General features: G+C 48.0%; 1 protein-coding gene across 1 annotated transcript; it reads right to left on the bottom strand.

Annotated features, from left to right (window-relative positions):
- Window positions 1-4655: 4655 nt before the first annotated feature.
- CER1 (cerberus 1, DAN family BMP antagonist) lies at window positions 4656-21522 on the bottom strand. Its single transcript, XM_075352110.1, has 2 exons — window positions 21034-21522; window positions 4656-5135 (listed from the first exon to the last, which is right to left on the bottom strand). Exons 1-2 carry the CDS (start codon window positions 21520-21522, stop codon window positions 4854-4856), a joined length of 771 nt encoding a protein of 256 aa, XP_075208225.1. The 3' UTR covers window positions 4656-4853.
- Window positions 21523-22214: the final 692 nt, after the last annotated feature.

Raw genomic sequence — 22214 nt, 5'->3', positions numbered from 1 at the left:
TGTAGGGTAAATGCTATTTTTTGTCGAGCTAATATCTATAATCTACACTTCTAGTGTGTGTATTTATTTATGTGTGATTTTTATTTTTATTTAGAACTAGCTGTAGTACCCGGGCGTTGCCGAGGATAGTTACTGTCTCTCTGTCTCTTTCCCAGTCTCTGTCTGTCTGTGTGTCTGTCTCTGTCTGTCTTTATCAGTCTCTTTGTCTGTCTCTTTATCAGTCTCTCTGTCTGTCTTTGTATAAAGGCCCCTTTACACACTGAGACTTTCAGCGATCCCACCAGCGATCCCAACCTGGCCGGGATCGCTACAAAGTCTCTGGTGAGTCTCTGGTGAGCTGGCAAACAGGCAAACCTGGCCAACGACGCAACAGCGATCCGGACCTGGAGAACGACCTAGCTAGTCAAACACTGGAAACGAGTGATGTGTCACAATATCTGTCAATCACTATTCTCTGTCAGTCGGTCTCTCCCTCTCGGTCTCTATTCTCTCTCTGTCGATCTGTCACTATCTCTGTCCCTCTCTCACAGTCTGTCGGTCATTTTTCCCTCCTCTCTCATACTCACCGATCCCCGATCCCCGGCGCGGCGCTGCACGGCATTCACACTGCTGCGGCGGCTTTTACTATTTTGAAAAAGCCGGCCGCTCATTAAACAATTTCGTATTCCCTACTTTCCCCGCCCACAGGCACCTATGATTGGTTGCAGTGAGACACGCCCCCACGCTGAGTGACAGGCAGGTGACTCACTGCACCCAATCACAGCAGCCGGTGGGCGGGTCTATACTGTGCAGTGAAATAAATAATTAAATAATTAAAAAAAACGGCGTGCGGTCCCCCCCAATTTTAATACCAGCCAGATAAAGCCATACGGCTGAAGGCTGGTATTCTCAGGATGGGGAGCTCCATGTTATGGGGAGCCCCCCAGCCTAACAATATCAGTCAGCAGCCGCCCAGAATTGCCGCATACATTAGATGCGATAGTTCTGGGACTGTACCCGGCTCTTCCCGATTTGCCCTGGTACGTTGGCAAATCGGGGTAATAAGGAGTTATTGGCAGCCCATAGCTGCCAATAAGTCCTAGATTAATCATGGCAGGCATCTCCCCGAGATACCTTCCATGATTAATCTGTAAATTACAGTAAATAAACACACACAACTGAAAAAATCATTTATTAGAAATAAAAAACACTAACACATTCCCTCATCACCAATTTAATCAGCCCCAAAAAGCCCTCCTTGTCCGGCGTAATCCACGGACCTCCAGCGTCGCTTCCAGCTGTGCTGCATGGAGGTGACAGGAGCAGCAGAAGACACCGCCGCTCCTGTCACCTCCACGCAGCTAATGAAGACAGCCGCGCGATCGGCTGAGCTGTCACTGAGGTTACCCGCTGTCACTGGATCCAGCGGTGGCCGCGGGTAACCTCAGTGACAGCTCAGCTGATCGCGCTACTCACCTCAGTTGCTGCGTGGAGCTGACCGGAGCGGCGGTGAGTAGCGCGATCAGCTGAGCTGTCACTGAGGTTACCCGCGGCCACCGCTGCATCCACCGCTGGATCCACCACTGGATCCAGTGACAGCGGGTAACCTCAGTGACAGCTCAGCCGATCGCGCGGCTGTCTTCATTAGCTGCGTGGAGGTGACAGGAGCGGCGGTGTCTTCTGCTGCTCCTGTCACCTGCATGCAGCTGAGCTGGAAGCGACGCTGGAGGTCCGTGGATTACGCCGGACATGGAGGGCTTTTTGGGGCTGATTAAATTGGTGATGAGGGAATTTGTTTGTGTTTATTATTTCTAATAAATGATTTTTTCGGGTGTGTGTGTTTATTTACTGTAATTTACAGATTAATCATGGAAGGTTTCTCGGGGAGACGCCTGACATGATTAATCTAGGACTTATTGGCAGCTATGGGCTGCCAATAACTCCTTATTACCCCGATTTGCCAACGCACCAGGGCAAATCGGGAAGACCCGGGTACAGTCCCAGAACTGTCGCATATAATGTATGCGGCAATTCTGGGCGGCTGCTGACTGATATTGTTAGGCTGGGGGGCTCCCCATAACGTGGAGCTCCCCATCCTGAGAATACCAGCCTTCAGCCGTATGGCTTTACCTGGCTGGTATTAAAATTGGGGGGGACCGCACGCCGTTTTTTTAAATTATTTAATTATTTATTTCACTGCACAGTATAGACCCGCCCACCGGCTGCTGTGATTGGGTGCAGTGACACAGCTGTCACTCAGCGTGGGGGCGTGTCTCACTGCAACCAATCATAGGCGCCTGTGGGCGGGGAAAGTAGGGAATACAAAATTGTTTAATGAGCTGCCGGCTTTTTCAAAATAGTAAAAGCTGCCGCAGCAGTGTGAATGCCGTGCAGTGCCGCGCCGGGGATCGGGGATCGGTGAGTATGAGAGAGGAGAGGAAAATGACCGACAGACTGTGAGAGAGGGACAGAGATAGTGACAGACCAACAGAGAGAGAATAGAGACCGAGAGGGAGAGACCGACTGACAGAGAATAGTGATTGACAGATATTGTGACACATCACTCGTTTCCAGTGTTTTAAGTCCCCTTTACACACTGAGACTTTGCTGCACAGCGGGAAACAAAGGACCAAAGAATGGTCCTGAACGATTTGTAGCGATCAGCAACTTCACAGCAGGGGCCAGGTCGCTGATGTGTTTCACACACTGCAATGTCGCTGGGGAGGTCGCTATTACGTCACGAAACAGGTGATGTTACAGCGATGTCGTTTGCGATGTTGCAGTGTGTAAAGCCACCTTAAGTCTCTCTGCTTGTCTCTGTATCAGTCTCTCTGTCTCTCTCTATTCCTGTGTCTGTTTGTCTCTCTCTATCTCTGTGTCTGTCTGTGTCTGTCTGTCTCTCTCTATCTGTCTGTCAGTCTCTTTCCTACTCTGTCTCGTTCCAAGTCTGTCTCATTCCCAGTCTATCTCTTTCCCCATCAGTCTCTTTCCTCGTATGTCTCTTTCCCCGTGTGTCTCTTTCCCCGTCTGTCTCGTTCCAGGTCTCTCTCGTTCCAGGTCTGTTTCGTTCTATGTCTGTCTCTTTCCCCGTCTGTCTCTTTACTCGTTTGTCTCTTTCACGGTCTGTCTCATTCCCCGTCTGTCTCGTTCTAGGTCTGTCTCATTCTAGGTCTGTCTCTTTCCAGATCTGTCTCTTTCCAGGTCTGTCTCATTCCCCGTCTGTCTCTTTCCAGGTCTTGTCTCGTTCCAAGCCTCTCTCGTTCCAAGTTTGTCTCGTTCTCCATATGTCTCGTTCCCCGTCAGTCTCTTTCTAGGTCTGTCTCGTTCCAAGCCTGTCTCGTTCCAAGTCTGTCTCGTTCTCCGTCTGTCTTGTTCCCCGTCTGTCTCGTTCCCCTTCTTTCTCATTCCCCATCTATCTCATTCCCCGTCTGTCTCGTTCCAGGTCTGTCTCATTCCAGGTCTCTCTCATTCCAGGTCTCTCTAATTCCAGGTCTGTCTCTTTCCCCGTCTGTCTCTTTCCCCATCTGTCTCTTTCCCCATCTGTCTCTTTACTCGTCTGTTTCATTCCCCGTCTGTGTCTTTCCCCTTCTGTCTTTTTCCTCGTCTGTCTCTTTCCCCGTTTGTCTCTTTCCCTGTCTGTCTCTTTCCCTGTCTGTCGCTGTCTCTTTCTCTGTCTGTTTCCTTGTCTCTGTTTCTTTCCCTGTCAGTGTGTCTCTTTCCCTGTCTGTCTCTCTGTCTTTCTCTTTCCCTGTCTGCCTGTCTCTTTCCCTGTCTGTCTGCCTGTCTCTTTCCCTGTCTGCCTGTCTCTTTCCGTCTGTCTGTTTCTGTCTGCCTCTGTCTGTCTCTCTCTCTCTCTCTCTTTCCCTGTCTGTCTGTCTCTGTCTGTCTCTTTCTGTCTCTCTCTATCCGTCTCCCCACCGACATCTTATTACCTCACCCATAATATTCTTATACTAACAATTTCTTTTGTTCCTATAGAAACCAATCATAGCTCCTATTAATAACCTAATAGTTCGCAGCTCCATTGATTTTAAAAGAGGCAGGTTTTTTGGAGAGTAACTGTAAAGTGCGGCGTTAAATTTTCTCGTCAAAACATAGTCTATGACGTTCCCTGAGTCACATCGGGTGTCTGTGGAAAATTTCGTGATTGTAAATGCAACGGTGCGGATTCCTTTAGTGGACATACATACACATACACACATACATACACACACATACACTCAGCTTTATATATTAGATATTTTTAGACATCTCATAATAAATTATTAATAATGTTTACATTTTAAAGATTTTTAAAAAAATGTCTTAAAGAGGGCTTGTCCCTTGCTAAAAAAAAATAAAAGTAAAAATGATATAAATACCATCCAACTAGTAGGAGTTTCTGCATTTTCTTGCCTTTGAGTGTGCACTTTCACCCCAGAGAAGACAGTCAAGAAATATCCAGTTGCACTACAAGAAGAGATTTCACATACTTCGCTATGGAGTCAGCACAAAGCAAACAAAAGTGGTGAACCAGGGGAACTCTTACGTTTTTGGAGCAAATGACAAGTCCTCCTTAAACAAAGTGTTTGTCAAGCATGAATTATCTGGTAATGAAAGAGCTGCAATTGCAAGGAAAGTGAAGGACTTTATTTGAGTAGTACAAAGAAATATATTTTCAAGTTACAAGTGTCAAAGGGAAATAGGAACATGGCTCTTACAGCAAACAGATGCTTTAATCTCCAAGGCCTTACATACTATAGTTTTGTATCATGTTGTCCTGTATAGCACACTAGGGTCTCTATTGTGCAACAGCAATATTTGAAGGTTGCAGTGAGCATTGAACCTTATTCTGAAGTTTATTTTGATGCTTGCAAGTTCCCCGTAGACTTTCTTCAGTGATGTCCATAAAGGTTACTGTCCTTGATAATGTTTCTTCCATGACTGTTGTGGCTATAACCCACACAGCCGCACTCTTGCACCATGATTACAACTTTAACCACATTGCTGTATCCGGTACAGTTCATTTTCATGTGGTTCATAGTAAATTTAAAGGGTAGACAACGGAAACATATATTAAGCTGTTCTCTCTGGTTTGGTACATAAAGAGAATTACATTGCCCGAAGCACAAATTGTTCTTGATGAAAACTTTGTCACAATTCTCATGTATAATATTCTGCAAAGAAAAAATAGTAAAAGGTAAGTAACAAGTTAAAAATCCAATCCAATTTTTTAATTCTCTGCTTTTGTTGGAAGTACTTGAAAATGTAATAAAATGAGAAATATACTGTAGATTTTGGACTGTAAGATGCACGTTTTAAAGGGAACCTGTCATCAGAAATTTCGCCCAAAAGCTAAAAGCTTCCCCCTCTGCAGCTCCTGGGCTGCATTCTAGGAAGGTCCCTGTTATTATTGTGCCCCATGTGAGACCAAAATAAAGCCTTTATAAAGTTCTACCTTTTTGTATGCAGCTTCTGTAAATTCGTCCCGGGGGCGGGCTCTCTGCCGTCCGTTATTCTGCCTCCTGGTCCTGTATGCCGCCCCCATCGCTCCTTTCCATAGCTGATGCACCGCCCACTGCTCCAGCCATCCCCGTGCATGCCCAGTGCCAGTCTCACAGGACTGAGCACTGTGACTGCTGGTGATGTGTGCGCAGGCAAGTGATTATGGACGGGACTGTGACTGTTATCAGCAAGTACCCGGCCATAATCTCGTGAGCGCGCAAACCTCTCCAGCGTCACACTGAGCTCAGGATTTATGCTAGACTGTATGGGCTGCTTTCAGGGATGACGTCCCTTTGTCATGTGATAGTATTTCGAACACGCCCCTATCACATGACAAAGGGACGTCATCCCTGGAAGCAGCCCATACAGTCTAGCATAAATCCTGAGCTCAGTGTGACGCTGGAGAGGTTTGCGCGCTCAAGAGATTATGGCCGGGTACTTGCTGATAACAGTCACAGTCCCGTCCATAATCACTTGCCTGCGCACACATCACCAGCAGTCACAGTGCTCAGTCCTGTGAGACTGGCACTGGGCATGCACGGGGATGGCTGGAGCAGTGGGCGGTGCATCAGATATGGAAAGGAGCGATGGGGGCGGCATACAGGACCAGGGGGCAGAATAACGGACGGCAGAGAGCCCGCCCCCGGGACGAATTTACAGAAGCTGCATACAAAAAGGTAGAACTTTATAAAGGCTTTATTTTGGTCTCACATGGGGCACAATAATAACAGGGACCTTCCTAGAATGCAGCCCAGGAGCTGCAGAGGGGGAAGCTTTTAGCTTTTGGGCGAAATTTCTGATGACAGGTTCCCTTTAACAAGATGAAAATCTTGCTAAAAAGTGCCTGTGTCTTATAATCCACAAATGAGGAACCTAGAAGTGCCAGAGCCCATGACCACTTTTTTAACCCCTTAGTACACTTGGATACACCAGTACATCTGTGCTGGGGTCTCGACTCAAGAGTTGGCAATTGTCTCTATCAGCAGAAAGCCGAGCTGAGCTCTAATTACTGCTGCTAACTATTTAGATACCACTGTAAATCCTTGACAGTGGCAAAAAAACGGAGTGATCAAAGCACCAATAAATTACCATATCAACTATAAGCTACCAGCTAAGCTTCACAGGAGACCATGATTTTTCTATGTACTGTGCTTTTTTTTCTGTAATACTATACTATTATAAAGATAGGAGGAATTGGAGTTTCAAAATTCACACAATTTTATTGAACAAAAATGGGAGGGGTTTTGGGAATCACACATAAAAACAAGGTAAAAAACATGCAGTGCGGAGAACAGCGACTGGGAAAAGAGATGACACTAATGGTGTGGTATTCAAAAGAAATGTGCATATATCACATGATACAGTAAAGTGCACTGTAAAGGCCCTGTCACACACACAGATAAATCTTTGACAGATCTGTGGTTGCAGTGAAATCATGGACATATTGTTCCATTTGTACACAGCCACAAACCTGGCACTGATTGTCCACAATTTCACTGCAACCACAGATCTGCCGCAGATTTATCTCTGTGTGTGACAGGGCCTTAAGAGTATACTCTTCCCTCCCTGATGAAGCAGTGAGTGGGATGCACCTGCTCCCTAGGCAAAACACGTGTTGGTGGGCTAAGTGGGGCTCATAATGTATATAGGAGACTATGTGGGTCTCACACTTTATATAGGAGGATATATGGGGCTCATGCTGTATGTAAGAGACTATGTGGGGCTTATAATGTATGTTGAAGGCTATGTGGGTGTTCAGAAATGTCTATAGGAGGCTATGTGGGGCTCACACTGTATATAGAGCTACTATGTGTAGAGTTCATACTGTATATAGGGGCTTTGTGGGGTCTTATACTGTATATAGAGAGGCTATGTGAGGGCTCATGCTGTATTTTAGTAAGCTGTTTGGAGGCTGAGAAATATACAGTTGAAACCAGAAGTTTATATACACTATCTAAAAAGACACATATGCATGTTTTTCTCACTATCTGACATGAAATCAGAATGAACCTTCCTGTTTTAGGTCAATTAGGAACCAAAATTATTTATATTTGCCAAATGCCAGAATAATGAGAGCGAGATAATGTTTTAAGGCATTTTTATTACTTTCTGCAAAGTCAACAGTTTACATATACTAAACTAAAGGGTGCTTTACACACAACAATATCGCTAACGATATATCGTCAGGGTACACGGTGTTCGTGATGCAAATCCGGCGCCGTTAGCGATATCGTTGTGTGTGACTAAAAGGAGCGACGATCAACAATCGGAAAAGCGTCAAAAATCGTTGATTGTTGAGACGTCGCTCCTTTTCATAATATCGATGGTTGTGCATGCCGCTGGTTGTTCGTCATTCCTGCGGCATCACACATCGCTATGTGTGACACCGCAGGAACGACGAACATCTCCTTACCTGCGTCCACTGGCAATGAGGAAGGAAGGAGGTGGGCAGCATGTTCCGGCCGCTCATCTCTGCCCCTCCTCTGCTATTGGGCGGCCGCTTAGTGATGCCGCTGTGACGCCGAACGAACCGCCCCCTTAAAGGAGAGATTGTTTGGTGTCTCCAGCGACATCGCTAAGCAGGTATGTGCGTGTGATGCAGCCGTAGCGATATTCTTCGCTACGGCAGCGATCACCCCCATCACGAAACGTGGGCGGGTGCTATCACCTTTAAACAATGTGGGACAGCCAATATGATAACGTCATGTCTTTCAAAGCTTCTGATAGGTTTATTGGTAACATCTGAGTTAATTAGAGACACATCTGTGGATGCATTTAGATGCATACCTGAAACACACTGCTTTTTTGTGTAGCATCATGAGAAAGTCATAAAAATTTATCCAAGATCTCAGGAAGAAAATTGTGGACTTGCACAAGTTTGGTTCATTCTTGGGTGCAACTTCCAGATACCTGAAGATGCCTTGTTCATTTTTACAAACAATTATACACAAGTATAAACAAGGTGGGAATGTCCAGTCATCATACCCCTCTGTGTACCTGAGATGAACGTGCTTTGGTCAGACGTGCATATCAACTCAAAAACAAAAGCAAAAGACTTTGTGAAGATGGTGGCGGAAGCTGGTAAGATTGTGTCATTATCCACAGTAAAATGAGTACTGTATCAACATGGGCTGAAAGGCCACTCTGCCAGAAAGAGGCCATTACTCCAAAAGAAACATAAATTACATTAATGTTTGCAAATGTACACAGGAAAAAAAACCTTAATTATTGGAGACATATCCTGTGGTCTGACAAAACTAAAATTGAATGGTTTGGCCATAATGATTATCATTACGTTTGGAGAAAAAAGGGAGAAGCTTTGAAGAGTAGGATCAACATCCCAACTTTGAAACACGGGGGTGGCAGCATCATGTTGTGCGGTTGTTTTGCCTCAGAAGGGACTGGTGCACTTCATAAAATAGATGTCATTATGAGGAAAAAAGATTATGTGGCAATACTGAAGCAACATCTCAAGACATCAGCCAGGAACTTAAAGCTTGGGTGGAAATGGGTCATGCAAATGGATGGTGCTACAACACCAGGGCAATTGAGGAGAGCCGGGTATAGTTCTGGGACTATCACATCTAAAGGATGTGGCAATTCCGGGTGGCTGCAGGCTGCCAATAAGCATGGGTCTCCCCAGCCTGAGGATACCAGCCTCCAGCTGTCAGCTTTATCTTGACTGGGTATCAAAACTTGGGGGGGGGGGGGGAATGCACGCAGGCTTTTTAAATTATTTACCGTATTTAAATAACTTAAAAAAAAAAAGCCACATGCGGTTCCTCTTATTTTGATATACAGCCAAGATAAGAGCACAGCTGGGGGCTGCAGCCTGTTACTGGCTATCATATTATGGGGCGACCCTACTCTAATTTTTTACATTTATTTATTTTTACTGTACAATATAGACCCGCAGACCAGGTTTATAATTGGAAGCAGTCAGCTGACAGGCTGACACTCAGTGTGGGAGCACATTTGACTACAACCCATCACAGACTCCTGTGGGCGGGGAAAGCAGTGAATATGCAGTGAAGGATAATGAGCGGCCCCAGAAGTGAATGAGCGGCCAGGAAGCAGTTACAGCCTCTTCGGAGCCTCGGTAAGTACACCCCGCTTTTTTTGCAATTACATGGCACTTGGATTTTGTTTCCCGTTTTCTTGTACACTATATGGTAAAATTAAAGGTTTCTTTCAAAAGTACCACCCGTTCCGAAAACACAAGCCCTCATATGGTAATATTGACAGGAAAATAAAAAAGTTAACGTTAAAAATTATGGGTTATTATCACTATTTGTCCCTTGTATTGTGTACAAAATGATTAATTCCTATATATAACTGTAAAATTGCACCCCTTGTTAAGCCACAAGCCTAAAGTATACTAGTTATTTATATTTGCTGGTATTTTTTGTGCAAGAGAGTAACAATTCTACCAGACCTTTCTGGGGAGTGTGGGAGTGCGCCATTTGCCTCATCTGCCTAGGGCACCATAATATCTTGTGTTCACATACCCTTAGGGGGGCTTTACACGTTGCGACATCGCTTCCGAAATATCGTCAGGGTCACGTCGTTAGTGACGCACATCCGGCGTCGGTAGCGACATCGCAACGTGTAAATCCTAGGTGCGACGATAAACGATCGCAAAAGCGTCGAAAATCGGTGATTTGTGTAGTGTCGTTCATTTCCATAATGTCGGGTCGACCGCAGGTACGATGTTGTTTGTCGTTCTTGCAGCTCCACACATCGCTGTGTGTAAACCCGCAGGAGCAACAAACATCTCCTTACCTGCATCCTGACGGCAATGCGGAAGGGAGAAGGTGGGCAGGATGTTACGTCCCGCTCATCTCCGCCCCTCCGCTTCTATTGGCCGGCCGATAAGTGACGTCGTGGTGACGTCGCTATGATACCGAACGCACCTCCCCCTTGAAGGAGGGATTGTTCGGCAGTCACAGCGACGTCGCCGAGCAGGTATGTGCATGTGAAGTTCGCTACGGCAGCAATCACCACATATCGCATGGGCGACGGGGGTGGGTACAATCGCGCTCGGCATCGCTAGCCGATGCTAGCGATGTCGCAACGTGTAAAGTACCCGTTAGGGTCTGTGCGCACTGGGAAAATGTGTTTCTTAAGTAAAATACGCACCCTCTGGCAGAATTCCGCACCTGCGGCAAAAAAACGCACCAAAAACGCACCCAAAATCCGTATGCGGTTTTACCGTGGTTTGGTGCGGTTTTGGTGCTGTTTTTCCGCAAATTGGTCCCTGCAGTTTTTAACCATTATGTAATGGCAAAACCGCAGGTACCTGCGGAAAAGAAGTCACATTCTACTTCTTTTGCTGTAGAAATTCAGCAGCAAAACCTGTAGGGACAAAAACCACAGTGTGCGCACAGCATTTTGAATTTCTCATAGATTTTGCTGGGGAAGGACTGCAGGAAGGTGATGAACAAAAACGGCACCTTTTCTACAGCAAAAAATGCGGCAAATCTGCAGCAGAAAATGCAGTGTGCGCACAGGGCCTTAAAAAGTTTTTCCCTCAAGTTTTATTTGCAGCCTTTTCATTGAACAGTGCCAAGTTTGGAGCAGATTTCATGACCATGAGGATATGTTTCAAATAAGTGACATGCATTTCTTTTACCACCAGGAGTTTTGAAAATATTTTCAAGAAATTAAACTTTCAAAAATTCTTCATCTGAACAGCAAAATTGTAGAAATGAGTAAAAATAGTTTTCTAATCATTTTTTAAATGAGTATTTATTTATTTATTTTATTTTTTTTAAATAAAGGATATTGGAGGGGACCAGCTCCACAAAACGTTATGTGAACATAACCTTAGTGATTCAAAGGTATTATGTCGAGTGTGGTTTAAGGGTATGGTGTGGGGGCTTTGGCTCTAAGGGGGCAAAGCTTACTTCTGGAAAAAGTTTGATTTCTGTTCAAGTTGTAAAGATAAACTTTAGTAGGGGATTGGCAACTTTAGTCAGGACAGATCTCTCCATCCTGGAGCAGTAAACCTTGTGATTCTTCTCTTCAGGCGCTCACTTCTGAGCAGATTTGGGCTTCGATACAATAATAGTATATATATCCGACAAATAATGTAATCATTATTCCAAAAGAGATAATGGTCCACCCATGTGAGCAACCAGTACAACTGGTTATGATTACTAGTAGGTATCACTTTATTCTGTCACCATACCTCTGCTCTATTAATAGGAAATCTGCTGCCACTGCAGATTGCATGACCACTGAGGAAGGATTCTCCGGTCGTGATGGTTAGTATCCCCAACTTAACCTAATAAATAATACACCGACTGCATGCGACTTGGTTAAACAAATTGGCCACAGCAGCCTTTATTACCTATTATTAACATTCTAACACAAGGGGGCGCCGTCCAACGGGCGACCCCAAACCAATAATAGGTAACACATAAATAATAACTGTACATGTAACCCCATGTAGGCCCGGTCCAGAAACCACTTCCTCCACCAATATCCCTGGCCGCAACACTCCGACCCAGAGATGAGGTATTAATCACCCCGTGGATTAATACCCCCCAAACTTTGCAGAACCCCGTGCCTGCAATTTACCGGAACCCGGAGACACCATACCAAGACAGTGCCTCTCAGTCCAGCCACCAATCCCTTACAACCGCCTCTGGACCAGACCTACCCCCGCTGCTGCGACAGAACATACGACTCTTTCTAACCTGTATTCCTTTTTTTTTTTTTTTTTCTTTTTTAAAAACTGCATCATTCCATTTTCTCATTTTGTTTTCTTTGTTTTTTTTTTTTTTTTTTTTTGTTTTTTTTTTTTTTTTTTTTAAAAAACAAACCAAAACATAGCCAAACGAACTCGCAAAACACAAGGGCGGGTGGGCGGGAATCCTTTGCTGTCCGGAGTCACAAGGAAGGTAAGACCCCTCCCCTATAGTTTATATACTAGCCCCCTCCCCACCCTACAGTGACCCTATTCCACCAATCCCCTAAAAGGGCCCATAATGCCCTTTAATTCACTTTATTAACCCCTCACTCCCTCCCTTCCCTCTGGTCATGTCGCCCCTCCCCCCTATGGGGTCCATGGCTTTCTTGACCACTGAGGAAGGATTCTCCGGTCGTGATGGTTAGTATCCCCAACTTAACCTAATAAATAATACACCGACTGCATGCGACTTGGTTAAACAAATTGGCCACAGCAGCCTTTATTACCTATTATTAACATTCTAACACAAGGGGGCGCCGTCCAACGGGCGACCCCAAACCAATAATAGGTAACACATAAATAATAACTGTACATGTAACCCCATGTAGGCCCGGTCCAGAAACCACTTCCTCCACCAATATCCCTGGCCGCAACACTCCGACCCAGAGATGAGGTATTAATCACCCCGTGGATTAATACCCCCCAAACTTTGCAGAACCCCGTGCCTGCAATTTACCGGAACCCGGAGACACCATACCAAGACAGTGCCTCTCAGTCCAGCCACCAATCCCTTACAACCGCCTCTGGACCAGACCTACCCCCGCTGCTGCGACAGAACATACGACTCTTTCTAACCTGTATTCCTTTTTTTTTTTTTTTTTTTCTTTTTTAAAAACTGCATCATTCCATTTTCTCATTTTGTTTTCTTTGTTTTTTTTTTTTTTTTTTTTTTGTTTTTTTTTTTTTTTTTTTTTAAAAACAAACCAAAACATAGCCAAACGAACTCGCAAAACACAAGGGCGGGTGGGCGGGAATCCTTTGCTGTCCGGAGTCACAAGGAAGGTAAGACCCCTCCCCTATAGTTTATATACTAGCCCCCTCCCCACCCTACAGTGACCCTATTCCACCAATCCCCTAAAAGGGCCCATAATGCCCTTTAATTCACTTTATTAACCCCTCACTCCCTCCCTTCCCTCTGGTCATGTCGCCCCTCCCCCCTATGGGGTCCATGGCTTTCTTGACCACTGAGGAAGGATTCTCCGGTCGTGATGGTTAGTATCCCCAACTTAACCTAATAAATAATACACCGACTGCATGCGACTTGGTTAAACAAATTGGCCACAGCAGCCTTTATTACCTATTATTAACATTCTAACACAAGGGGGCGCCGTCCAACGGGCGACCCCAAACCAATAATAGGTAACACATAAATAATAACTGTACATGTAACCCCATGTAGGCCCGGTCCAGAAACCACTTCCTCCACCAATATCCCTGGCCGCAACACTCCGACCCAGAGATGAGGTATTAATCACCCCGTGGATTAATACCCCCCAAACTTTGCAGAACCCCGTGCCTGCAATTTACCGGAACCCGGAGACACCATACCAAGACAGTGCCTCTCAGTCCAGCCACCAATCCCTTACAACCGCCTCTGGACCAGACCTACCCCCGCCACAGGACAGGACACGTGACACCTTACGTGGCCTGGACCCGCCACACACCCAAGGCTTGCTCCACCATCACGCAAACCCGAGGCCCATAGATCAGAACCCAATCTCCTTAAGGTGAACCCCATCACCCCTCCGAAACTGCCACTTCGGCGACTCCAGATCCGCATGTCGCACTACAATACCGCTGTTTCTCCGCACGAAATGCGCAACCACCCTGTTCACTTGAGCCCGGGCGCGAGTAAGCTTCTCAACTGCCCGTGCCCCCCTCCACAACAATGTGGCCACAATATCCGACCATACCACCATCAAACCCGGATAACCGGTCCATAAATGCAATAGATCCATCATGATGTCCCGGATCAAATCACGTGATGCCTGCGCTCCCAAGTCATTTCCCCCCCCACGTGCAAAAAACCAACACGTTCGGAGGTCTATCCGCCCTGCAATAGCATTCAAACTCCGTCACGACCCTGCTCCATTCCATGCCCCGCACACCGAACCACTTGACCAACGCAAGCGATCTGTCCCCACCAAACTGCCGACCATTCAGGCGAGCGTCGGCCCGACGGGCCCCCCAGAACACGAAGGAGTGCCCCAGAATCCATATCAGGCAGATTCCTACAACCACAGAAACTTTAACAAACACACCCCACCAACACCAATTTGCAGCAAGGAACCCCGACAAAGCCACAACCAACTACTCAATAACGCCCTCACTGGGACAACAACTGTGGGCGTACATAACACCCGAAAACGATAAGACTCCGACCAACCGATTCGTCTCACCATGTCATCACCCACAACGCGAAGCCTCCGCAGCCGCCCCGATCCTGAAGGAATGAGGCCCGTAATCTCCCGGGCATTCCCCCGCACAGCGCAAACAACTCCTCAGTACGGCCACAAACTGGTAACGAGACAACCAAGACCCATCCACGTGTCGTAACAGCGGGCCCAGAAGACCGCCTTCCTCACCATCTGCACCGGGCACAACGCATCCATCACAACCAACCTGCCTCGACCCATCTGGTCTGATTTTGGACCGCTTAAGCCGACACTCTACTCTCCGTCCCACCACTGCCACAACCTCGGACATCAGACCACCCCCCCTGAACCTGGAAGGGCTCACCAACGCCCCAAAAAAGGCTAACACAAAAGCCGTTTCAAAAACACCCTCTCATAAACTGAGACACAAATTTCCCGCAAACCATCCACCAATCGCCGTAACAAAACCAAAGAAACGGGCCGCCTAGTGTCCCGCTCCTTCGCCCCTTTACGAAAACCCTTCAAGGCCTGCCGCACCCAAAAGTCCGCGGCACGCCCCACTCACCCCTGACCTTCAACCAAAGGCCACAGCCGCCACCCTAAGTATCATTGCTGATGTTGACTCCCAGCCCTGAAATCCTCGCTCACCAGTGCCAGTAGCGCCAACAAGTAATTTGCTCGCCCGTCACCAAACATAACTCCCAGCATCTCCTGCCACTCACCGAATTCCTAATTAAACCCGCAATCAATGCCTCACCAGGCTCCACAAGTCCTCTGGACACCCTGCTCCGATCTCGTCTGCCCCCCGGCATGAACTCCCACAACCTGCGGACTGAAAATGAGATAAAGCGTCCGCCACCCCGTTATCACCCCCACCACATGTTTCGCAACTACATGAACGTTCCACAGTAAACACTTGAGCACTAAATGCCGCAGATAAGCCACTACCGGTCCGGACTCTGCTGACAAGCTGTTTATCGCATGCACCATCGCCCGATTATCGCAGTGATAGCACACTTTACGTCCTGAAAATTGCGACCCCCCCCACAAGTCCAACGTCCCCACGATCGGAAATAACCAAAGCAAGGCCAGATTCCTTACCAGACCAACCTGCCGCCATTCCTCAGGCCACCTCCCAACGTACCAATGTCCCTGAAAAAGGGGTGACGAAACCCGCCGACCCGGCCGCGTCCCTGTACAGTTCGAGCACACCATTGGCACCACCGTCTTCAACCACAAGGCTCGGCCGCTAAAACATTGCAAGAAAACATCCCAAACCAGAAAATCCTCCTTGATCTCCCGCGTGACCCGCACAAAGTGCGCCGGGGGGCCGTACGCCTGCCATAGCTGCCGCCAAAATCCTGGCGAACACCCGCCCCATTGGCATAAGCCTGCACGTTAAGTTCAACTTCCCGAGCAAAGACTGCACCACCTTCAACCGCCCTTTCCGTGCTGCCAGCAGTGCTGCTACCACTCACCACAAGTCCACCATCTTCCCCTCCGGCAGCCTGCATTCCATAGCCAAAGAGGCAATCTCAATCCCCAAAAAAACGCATAACCATCGCCGGCCCCTCCGATTTATCCTGTGCCAAAAGGAATCCCAAAGCTATCCGCCACTCTCTGTAAGGTGAACAACGAGCCAGCGCAAACCATGGATCCCGCCGGACCGACACCAAGAAAATCATCTAGATAGTGGATAATGGAGGACAAGCCATACACGGCCCGCACCACCCACTCAGCAAAGGAACTAAACGCCTCAAAATACAACAAGAAATTGAAACAGCCCATAGGCAAACAACGATCAACATAAACTCATCACCCCACCAGCAACCCAGAAGGTGCTGGCTCTCCGGATGCACCGGCAGCCAACGAAACGCCGATTCTACATCCACCTTTTCCACCAACGCACCGCGTCCCGCCGCCCGCACCAAGTCCAGCGCCTTGTCAAACAAGACGTAGTACACTGCCGACAATTCTGGCGCGATGCCCTCATTCACTGACGACCCCCCCCGGAAATGAAAGATGATGGATGAGCCAAAATTTATCCGGCTCCGTCTCCGGCACCACCCCCAACCGGGACACCACCAGATTACTGCACGGCGGGCTCTCAAATGGACGCCCCATCCTGCCCAACTCAACCTCTGTCCCCAACTTCCCACCCACAACCATAGGGTGGTCCCTCGCCGACCGTAAAGTACGACAAAACCGGAGGCAATGCCTCTCCCGCTGACGGAATCTGAAAACCGTATAAAACCAAACCGCAAAATTGACGCCGCTGCCCCGTCCGGATACCTATGTAAAAATGGCGCCATTGCCCCTATGTTCACTGGCGTCCTCCCTTTTACCAAACCCGTCCCCCCGCAGCCGGAGCACTCATGCTTGAACCTGCATGCTGCCCCAAATTTGCACCGGCCGTCGTGAACTTGCCCACACACTCCCTTTTTCTGGGTACCCGAGGGCCCGGCTCCCTTCCCCCCCGGCGCCGCCATGAAAGGGCTGGCTCGGGGCCGCCATTAAACGCATCCATAAGGAAATGTCCTCATGGTCCCACCGCATGCCAGGCCGCAACGCCTTCCGCTGCCTAAACCGCTCATCATACCGCAGCCACGGCAAGCCCCCTGTCCGTGCGATACGCCTCCCCCATTACCTCCAGATAACCAAACAGAGCCGAGCAGTGCTCCGGCTCCTTTTCCCCTATTACACTTGCCAAAATTCCGAACGCCTGCAGCCAATTGGAAAAGGAACGAGGAAGGAGCCCATAACGGCGTTTTTCTTCCTCTTCCCTTTCCTTCTTGGAGTCGTTCGGCTTCACCTTGTCCAGATTAAAATTTTTTTTTTTTTTTTTTTTATGGGTAGCAGGGAAAATATCTTCACATACTCCCCCTTCCCAAATCTTGTCCCTCACCTCCCTCTTGAGGTGGGCCCCTAACGGTCCCTCAAAGCACACGTAAACTTGGCCCTATCATCCAAACGCACCACCTCATCCCCATTTACCTTTTCTACCGCTGTTTACCCCGCGGGCTCCACTACTCCACCAACCGCACCCGTCCCTATCGGCGCCGCCTCGCTGCTGACCGACGCTGCGCCATCCACCACCGACCCGTCCATGCCGCTGCTGCCGCCGGCGCGCGCGCGCGCTAAACCCCGCACCAAGCCCAGCAACTGACTAAACAATGCTGACCCCCCCCCTCTGGCGCTGCCGTGCCCGCAGCCACCTCCCCAAAACTAGCAACCCGCGCCGCAAGCAATGCCGAATCCACGGCTAGCTCACCCGACCGTGGCGCAGAAATGGAAATTGGTACCGCGACGTCCTCCGCCATCCACTCGTCAGAATCGTCCCCCGACCTGAGGGCTCTCTCTTCTTCCTCGCTGTAGGCGTCCTCCACCATTCCAGCTCCAGAGGACGCAGCCGATGCGTCCCCTCCACCACGGCCGCCCTCCTGGGCCGCCGCGTGGGCACTGGTGGTCGACATCCGTCGCTTGCTGTGCGGCGACAGCCCACGAGACCGTCCTGTCCCCTGGGCCGCCGCTGACCGAGGCCTCTTCCTGGAGGAGCCGCTCCCCGGACTCAGGGGGCTCCCCACCGTCGTCCCTCGCCCTCCAGGGCCTCCGACCAGAACCTCCTGCTGGTCCTCCCCCGCCCGGGGGAGACCGCGGCCGCCGGGCGCAGTGCAGCTGCTATGAGGGACCTGGCAGTCACCGCCGGGCTCCCGCCGTCCCCCCTTACTCTCCCCAGCCTTGCAGGTATCCGGGTGGCGCCTGCCCACACCGGTCCCCCTGCTGGCTGCCTGCGCTCGGCTCCCTCACGGTCCTTGGAGGGTACTGCCAGCCTCATTTCTCTGCCGGGCACGCTCCTGTGTGGTAGCTGCCGCCGGGACGTGCCCCACCGCCGGGGGCCTGGCGTCCAGAGCGGGCCCCAGGCTGGACACGCCCCCTCCCCGGGCCTCCGTCCCGCGCCGGGCACGCCCCCGATCCCGGGCTGCCGCCGGCCTGGAAAATTGAGCCCGAGGCCTGGGACCGGAAGTAGGCCCCAGGCCGGGCCCACCCCCATCCAGGCCACCGCTGGCCTCACATCATCGCCGGGCTCGCTCCCGGCCGGGAGACGCCGCAGGGGTTCGGACTCCAGCCCGAGGCCGGAGACCGGAAGAAGGCCCCCGGACTGGCCACGCCCCCTTCTCGGCCACCGCGGCCTCGCCGGAGATTCCTCCCGGCGGCCGGGGCAGACGCAGGGAGCTGCCGCTGCCCGCCCCGCCGCGGAGGGTCCCGAGGGGGGCTCTCGCTGTGCCTCCTTGCCCCCCTTGCGCCTGGGGAATATCGGATGGGGGGGGGGGCCTGGAACGCCGCCCGCATCTATGGTGGGGGTGCAAGGGGCAGGTGCCGACGGGGAAGCCCAGGCAGCCCTGACGTGGGACTGCACTGCCTGGGCCCCGTGCACCGCCATCGCCGCTCTGAGGAGCCTATCGAGCTCCTGGAGGTCCCTGGGTCTGAATCCTTTGCTGTCCGGAGTCACAAGGAAGGTAAGACCCCTCCCCTATAGTTTATATACTAGCCCCATCCCCACCCTACAGTGACCCTATTCCACCAATCCCCTAAAAGGGCCCATAATGCCCTTTAATTCACTTTATTAACCCCTCACTCCCTCCCTTCCCTCTGGTCATGTCGCCCCTCCCCCCTATGGGGTCCATGGCTTTCTATATTATAGTAATACCAATAATACAATTGCTACAACCAACCAGGCTAATTTGTGACATTATCCAATCAACTTTTTTTACCACTAGGAAAGTTTTAACTAGAATTAAATATATTTTTTTGCTGTTTTCTGTTGTTAAACCCTAGAACGCGCAACCATACAAATCTACCATAGAAAACAAGTAACCTAGCAGGCCTGCGAGGCCCCAGGTATGCGTTCTAGGGTTAATACCTTAGAGCATGTAGTCAGAGACTTATAGTATGAAAAATACTGTGATAATGTATAGTAATTTTTGCCATTTAAAATGTGTTCATAAATGAACACATAGGTAATTTGTTAACATATCACCTGGCAGACGTGATATTAATGTAGTACCTAGCACAGTATGTCTACATGAATAAGACACCTTTGATTTGATTTTATAGAATTCTTATACTATAAAGCAAGGGTGTAACAAGCGGGAATGTGCGGGATGAGTGCCTGTAGAAGCCAGATTCACCTGAATGTGCATCCTTGCATACATATTCAGCTGGAATGTAATGCGGTACTGAGATCTGCCAGCTCCCTGCACAGAAGTACACGCTGCCGGCCGGAGCTGACATTGGCTTGCCCGTCACATGTGGCGCATTGCAATAACATCATGCATTGCCTGTAGTGAGCACACCAAAATAAGCTGCCAGCATTTGCGCTGGATATACAAGAGGATGCCACACGTTATGGGAGTGGGTGAAGTTACAGGTAAGGACGGAATGCATTATTAGAGAATGAGGCCTGGATGGTCTTCAATAATATAACACAGCGGACATTATTACAGAATAATGGCCCAGTACATTGGACATTATTACAAGAAGGGGGGTATTATTAGAGGATGGAAGGCATTATTACAGTAGGGGGGCGAGGACTGAGAACATTATTACAGGATAGGTGCCAGCATGGAGGACATTTTTACAGTATAGGCGCCAAGAAGGGGGACATTATAAAATAAAAATGGACAAGGACAGGGGACATTATTACAGGATAGTGGCCAGAAGGGAGGGGATTATTACAGGATAGTGGCCAGAATGGAGGACATTATTTCAGGATAGGGGCCAGGATAGGGACATTATTGCAGTATAGGTGCCAGGAGGGAGGAAATTATTACAGGATAGGCGCCACAATGGAGGACATTATTACAGTATCATTGTCCATCTGACCAACATGCTGGTGGGGGCCCAGGTGGAAATTTTGCAGTGGGACCCATAGAAAAGGAGTTACGGCACTACTAAAAAGTCGTGAGTTTAGCGCTTAGAGATAGCTGAATAATAACATTTAAAGGGGTATTCCCATCTCCAAGATCCTATCTCAATATGTAGAGGGTATAATAATAATATTAGCAAATACAACCAATTAGAAATATAGTATAGTTCTCCTGATATACCCATGTCTCTTTCCTCATGTGGAGGGCATTTTAGCTAAGGTATCAATTGCTACGACCATGAGCAACTGACTAACCAACTGGATGTAACCATGGATACCTAAGCTGAAATGTCCTGCACAAGAGGTAACAGACATAGCTATATCAGGAGAACTATACTACATTTCTAATTGAAAGTATTTGCTAATATATTATAATTACACCTACTACACATTGGGATAGGATCTTGGAGATACCCTTTAAATATGTAACCTTATTCTGTGACAGTTTTGTGTAGTCTACAATTTAATCTACAAATTTTAGAAAGAATAAAGAGTTCAGTAAAAGTACTACTCACCTGGGTAAATGGTAAGGTTTTACAGACTTCTCTCTGTACTTCATCAGTCTTAACTGAATAATTTAAGCCTTCTGAGGCTGCATTCAGTCCATAGATGAACTGGTTCCAAGACGCTTGTGCATACTTCTTTTCATCCTCTTCTAATTTTCTTTCACTAACTTGCTTCTTTCTAAGTTCACCATAACCCACCATCCTGGGCAAACCTGTAGCTTGAGTACTTTTGTCTTTATGCCTGTCTTTCATTTGAGGTTTTGATTTAAGAACTCCTGTCAAATCAGGATTGATATTGCTGATGCCTGATATTGTTTCTTCCTTTCCAATATTTCTATCAGGTCCCCAAAAACTTGAATTGCTGTCCATTTCTTTCTTTAAATGATGTTGATGAATAATGGAGTAATGTTTGGATTTTCCTCTTGTTTCTACAGCTTTTCCTTCACCATGACTTGCAAAGTAAAATACAAGGAGGAACTGGAGAATCTGCAGCAACATGGTATGGGAAATATTGATTCCAAATTAGATCCCTTTGTGGAGACGTTTTGTTTTTAAAGACCAATTTAAAGACTCAACCTAATTGAGTTAGCACTCTAACTGTTTTCTTAGTGCTAAAAAAAAATATTCTTTAGATGTGTTTATGTTAATGAATCTCCATTTTTTGTTATCTCTATGTGAAAATCCTTTTATGTCTGAATCCTAATAGCTTATCTGTCAATTTCCTGAACAAGAGGAACCCAGATGTTTATTAGTTGTCTTCTCAACATTGCCCTTAATATAATTGGTGTTTCCATAAAGGAATCGTACATCTGTGATTTTTTTCCTGAAGAAGGAGCCATAAATCCGAAATGCGTAGAAATAAATCACTTCATGTTTTATTGAACTCTCAAGCCTTCTTCATATATGGCACCACAGTGTTTAACTCCTTCTTTTCCTGCTTCTTCATGATCTTTACACCATATCTTTGTGCTACAGATAGGCGTCTTATTCTCCTTCCATACAAAAATATTCTATTTAAAGTGTTTGTACAATTAAGTCAACCCCTGTCTATTTGTTCTGTTATGTGGACAATATTAAGACCCCACTGGGACCCCATGTATATAAACGTAAACAAATAACCGCTCTGTAAATGCGGTTTCCACTAGTGTCATCCAGCCCATTTATGCTTTAAATGGATGATCATTTAATCT

Source organism: Anomaloglossus baeobatrachus, chromosome 1 (genome assembly GCF_048569485.1).
Source record: "Anomaloglossus baeobatrachus isolate aAnoBae1 chromosome 1, aAnoBae1.hap1, whole genome shotgun sequence".
In the NCBI taxonomy this organism is placed as follows: domain Eukaryota; kingdom Metazoa; phylum Chordata; class Amphibia; order Anura; family Aromobatidae; genus Anomaloglossus; species Anomaloglossus baeobatrachus.
This window is presented reverse-complemented; position numbering and strand designations above follow the sequence as displayed.

Bases quoted from the DNA above. Each gene is read 5' to 3' on its own strand.
- CER1 (XM_075352110.1), bottom strand. From the start codon at position 21,522: ATGTTGCTGCAGATTCTCCAGTTCCTCCTTGTATTTTACTTTGCAAGT. The intron at 5,136-21,033 runs GTGAGTAGTACT...TTTTCTTTGCAG, and splicing joins AAACCTTACCATTTACCCAG to AATATTATACATGAGAATTG.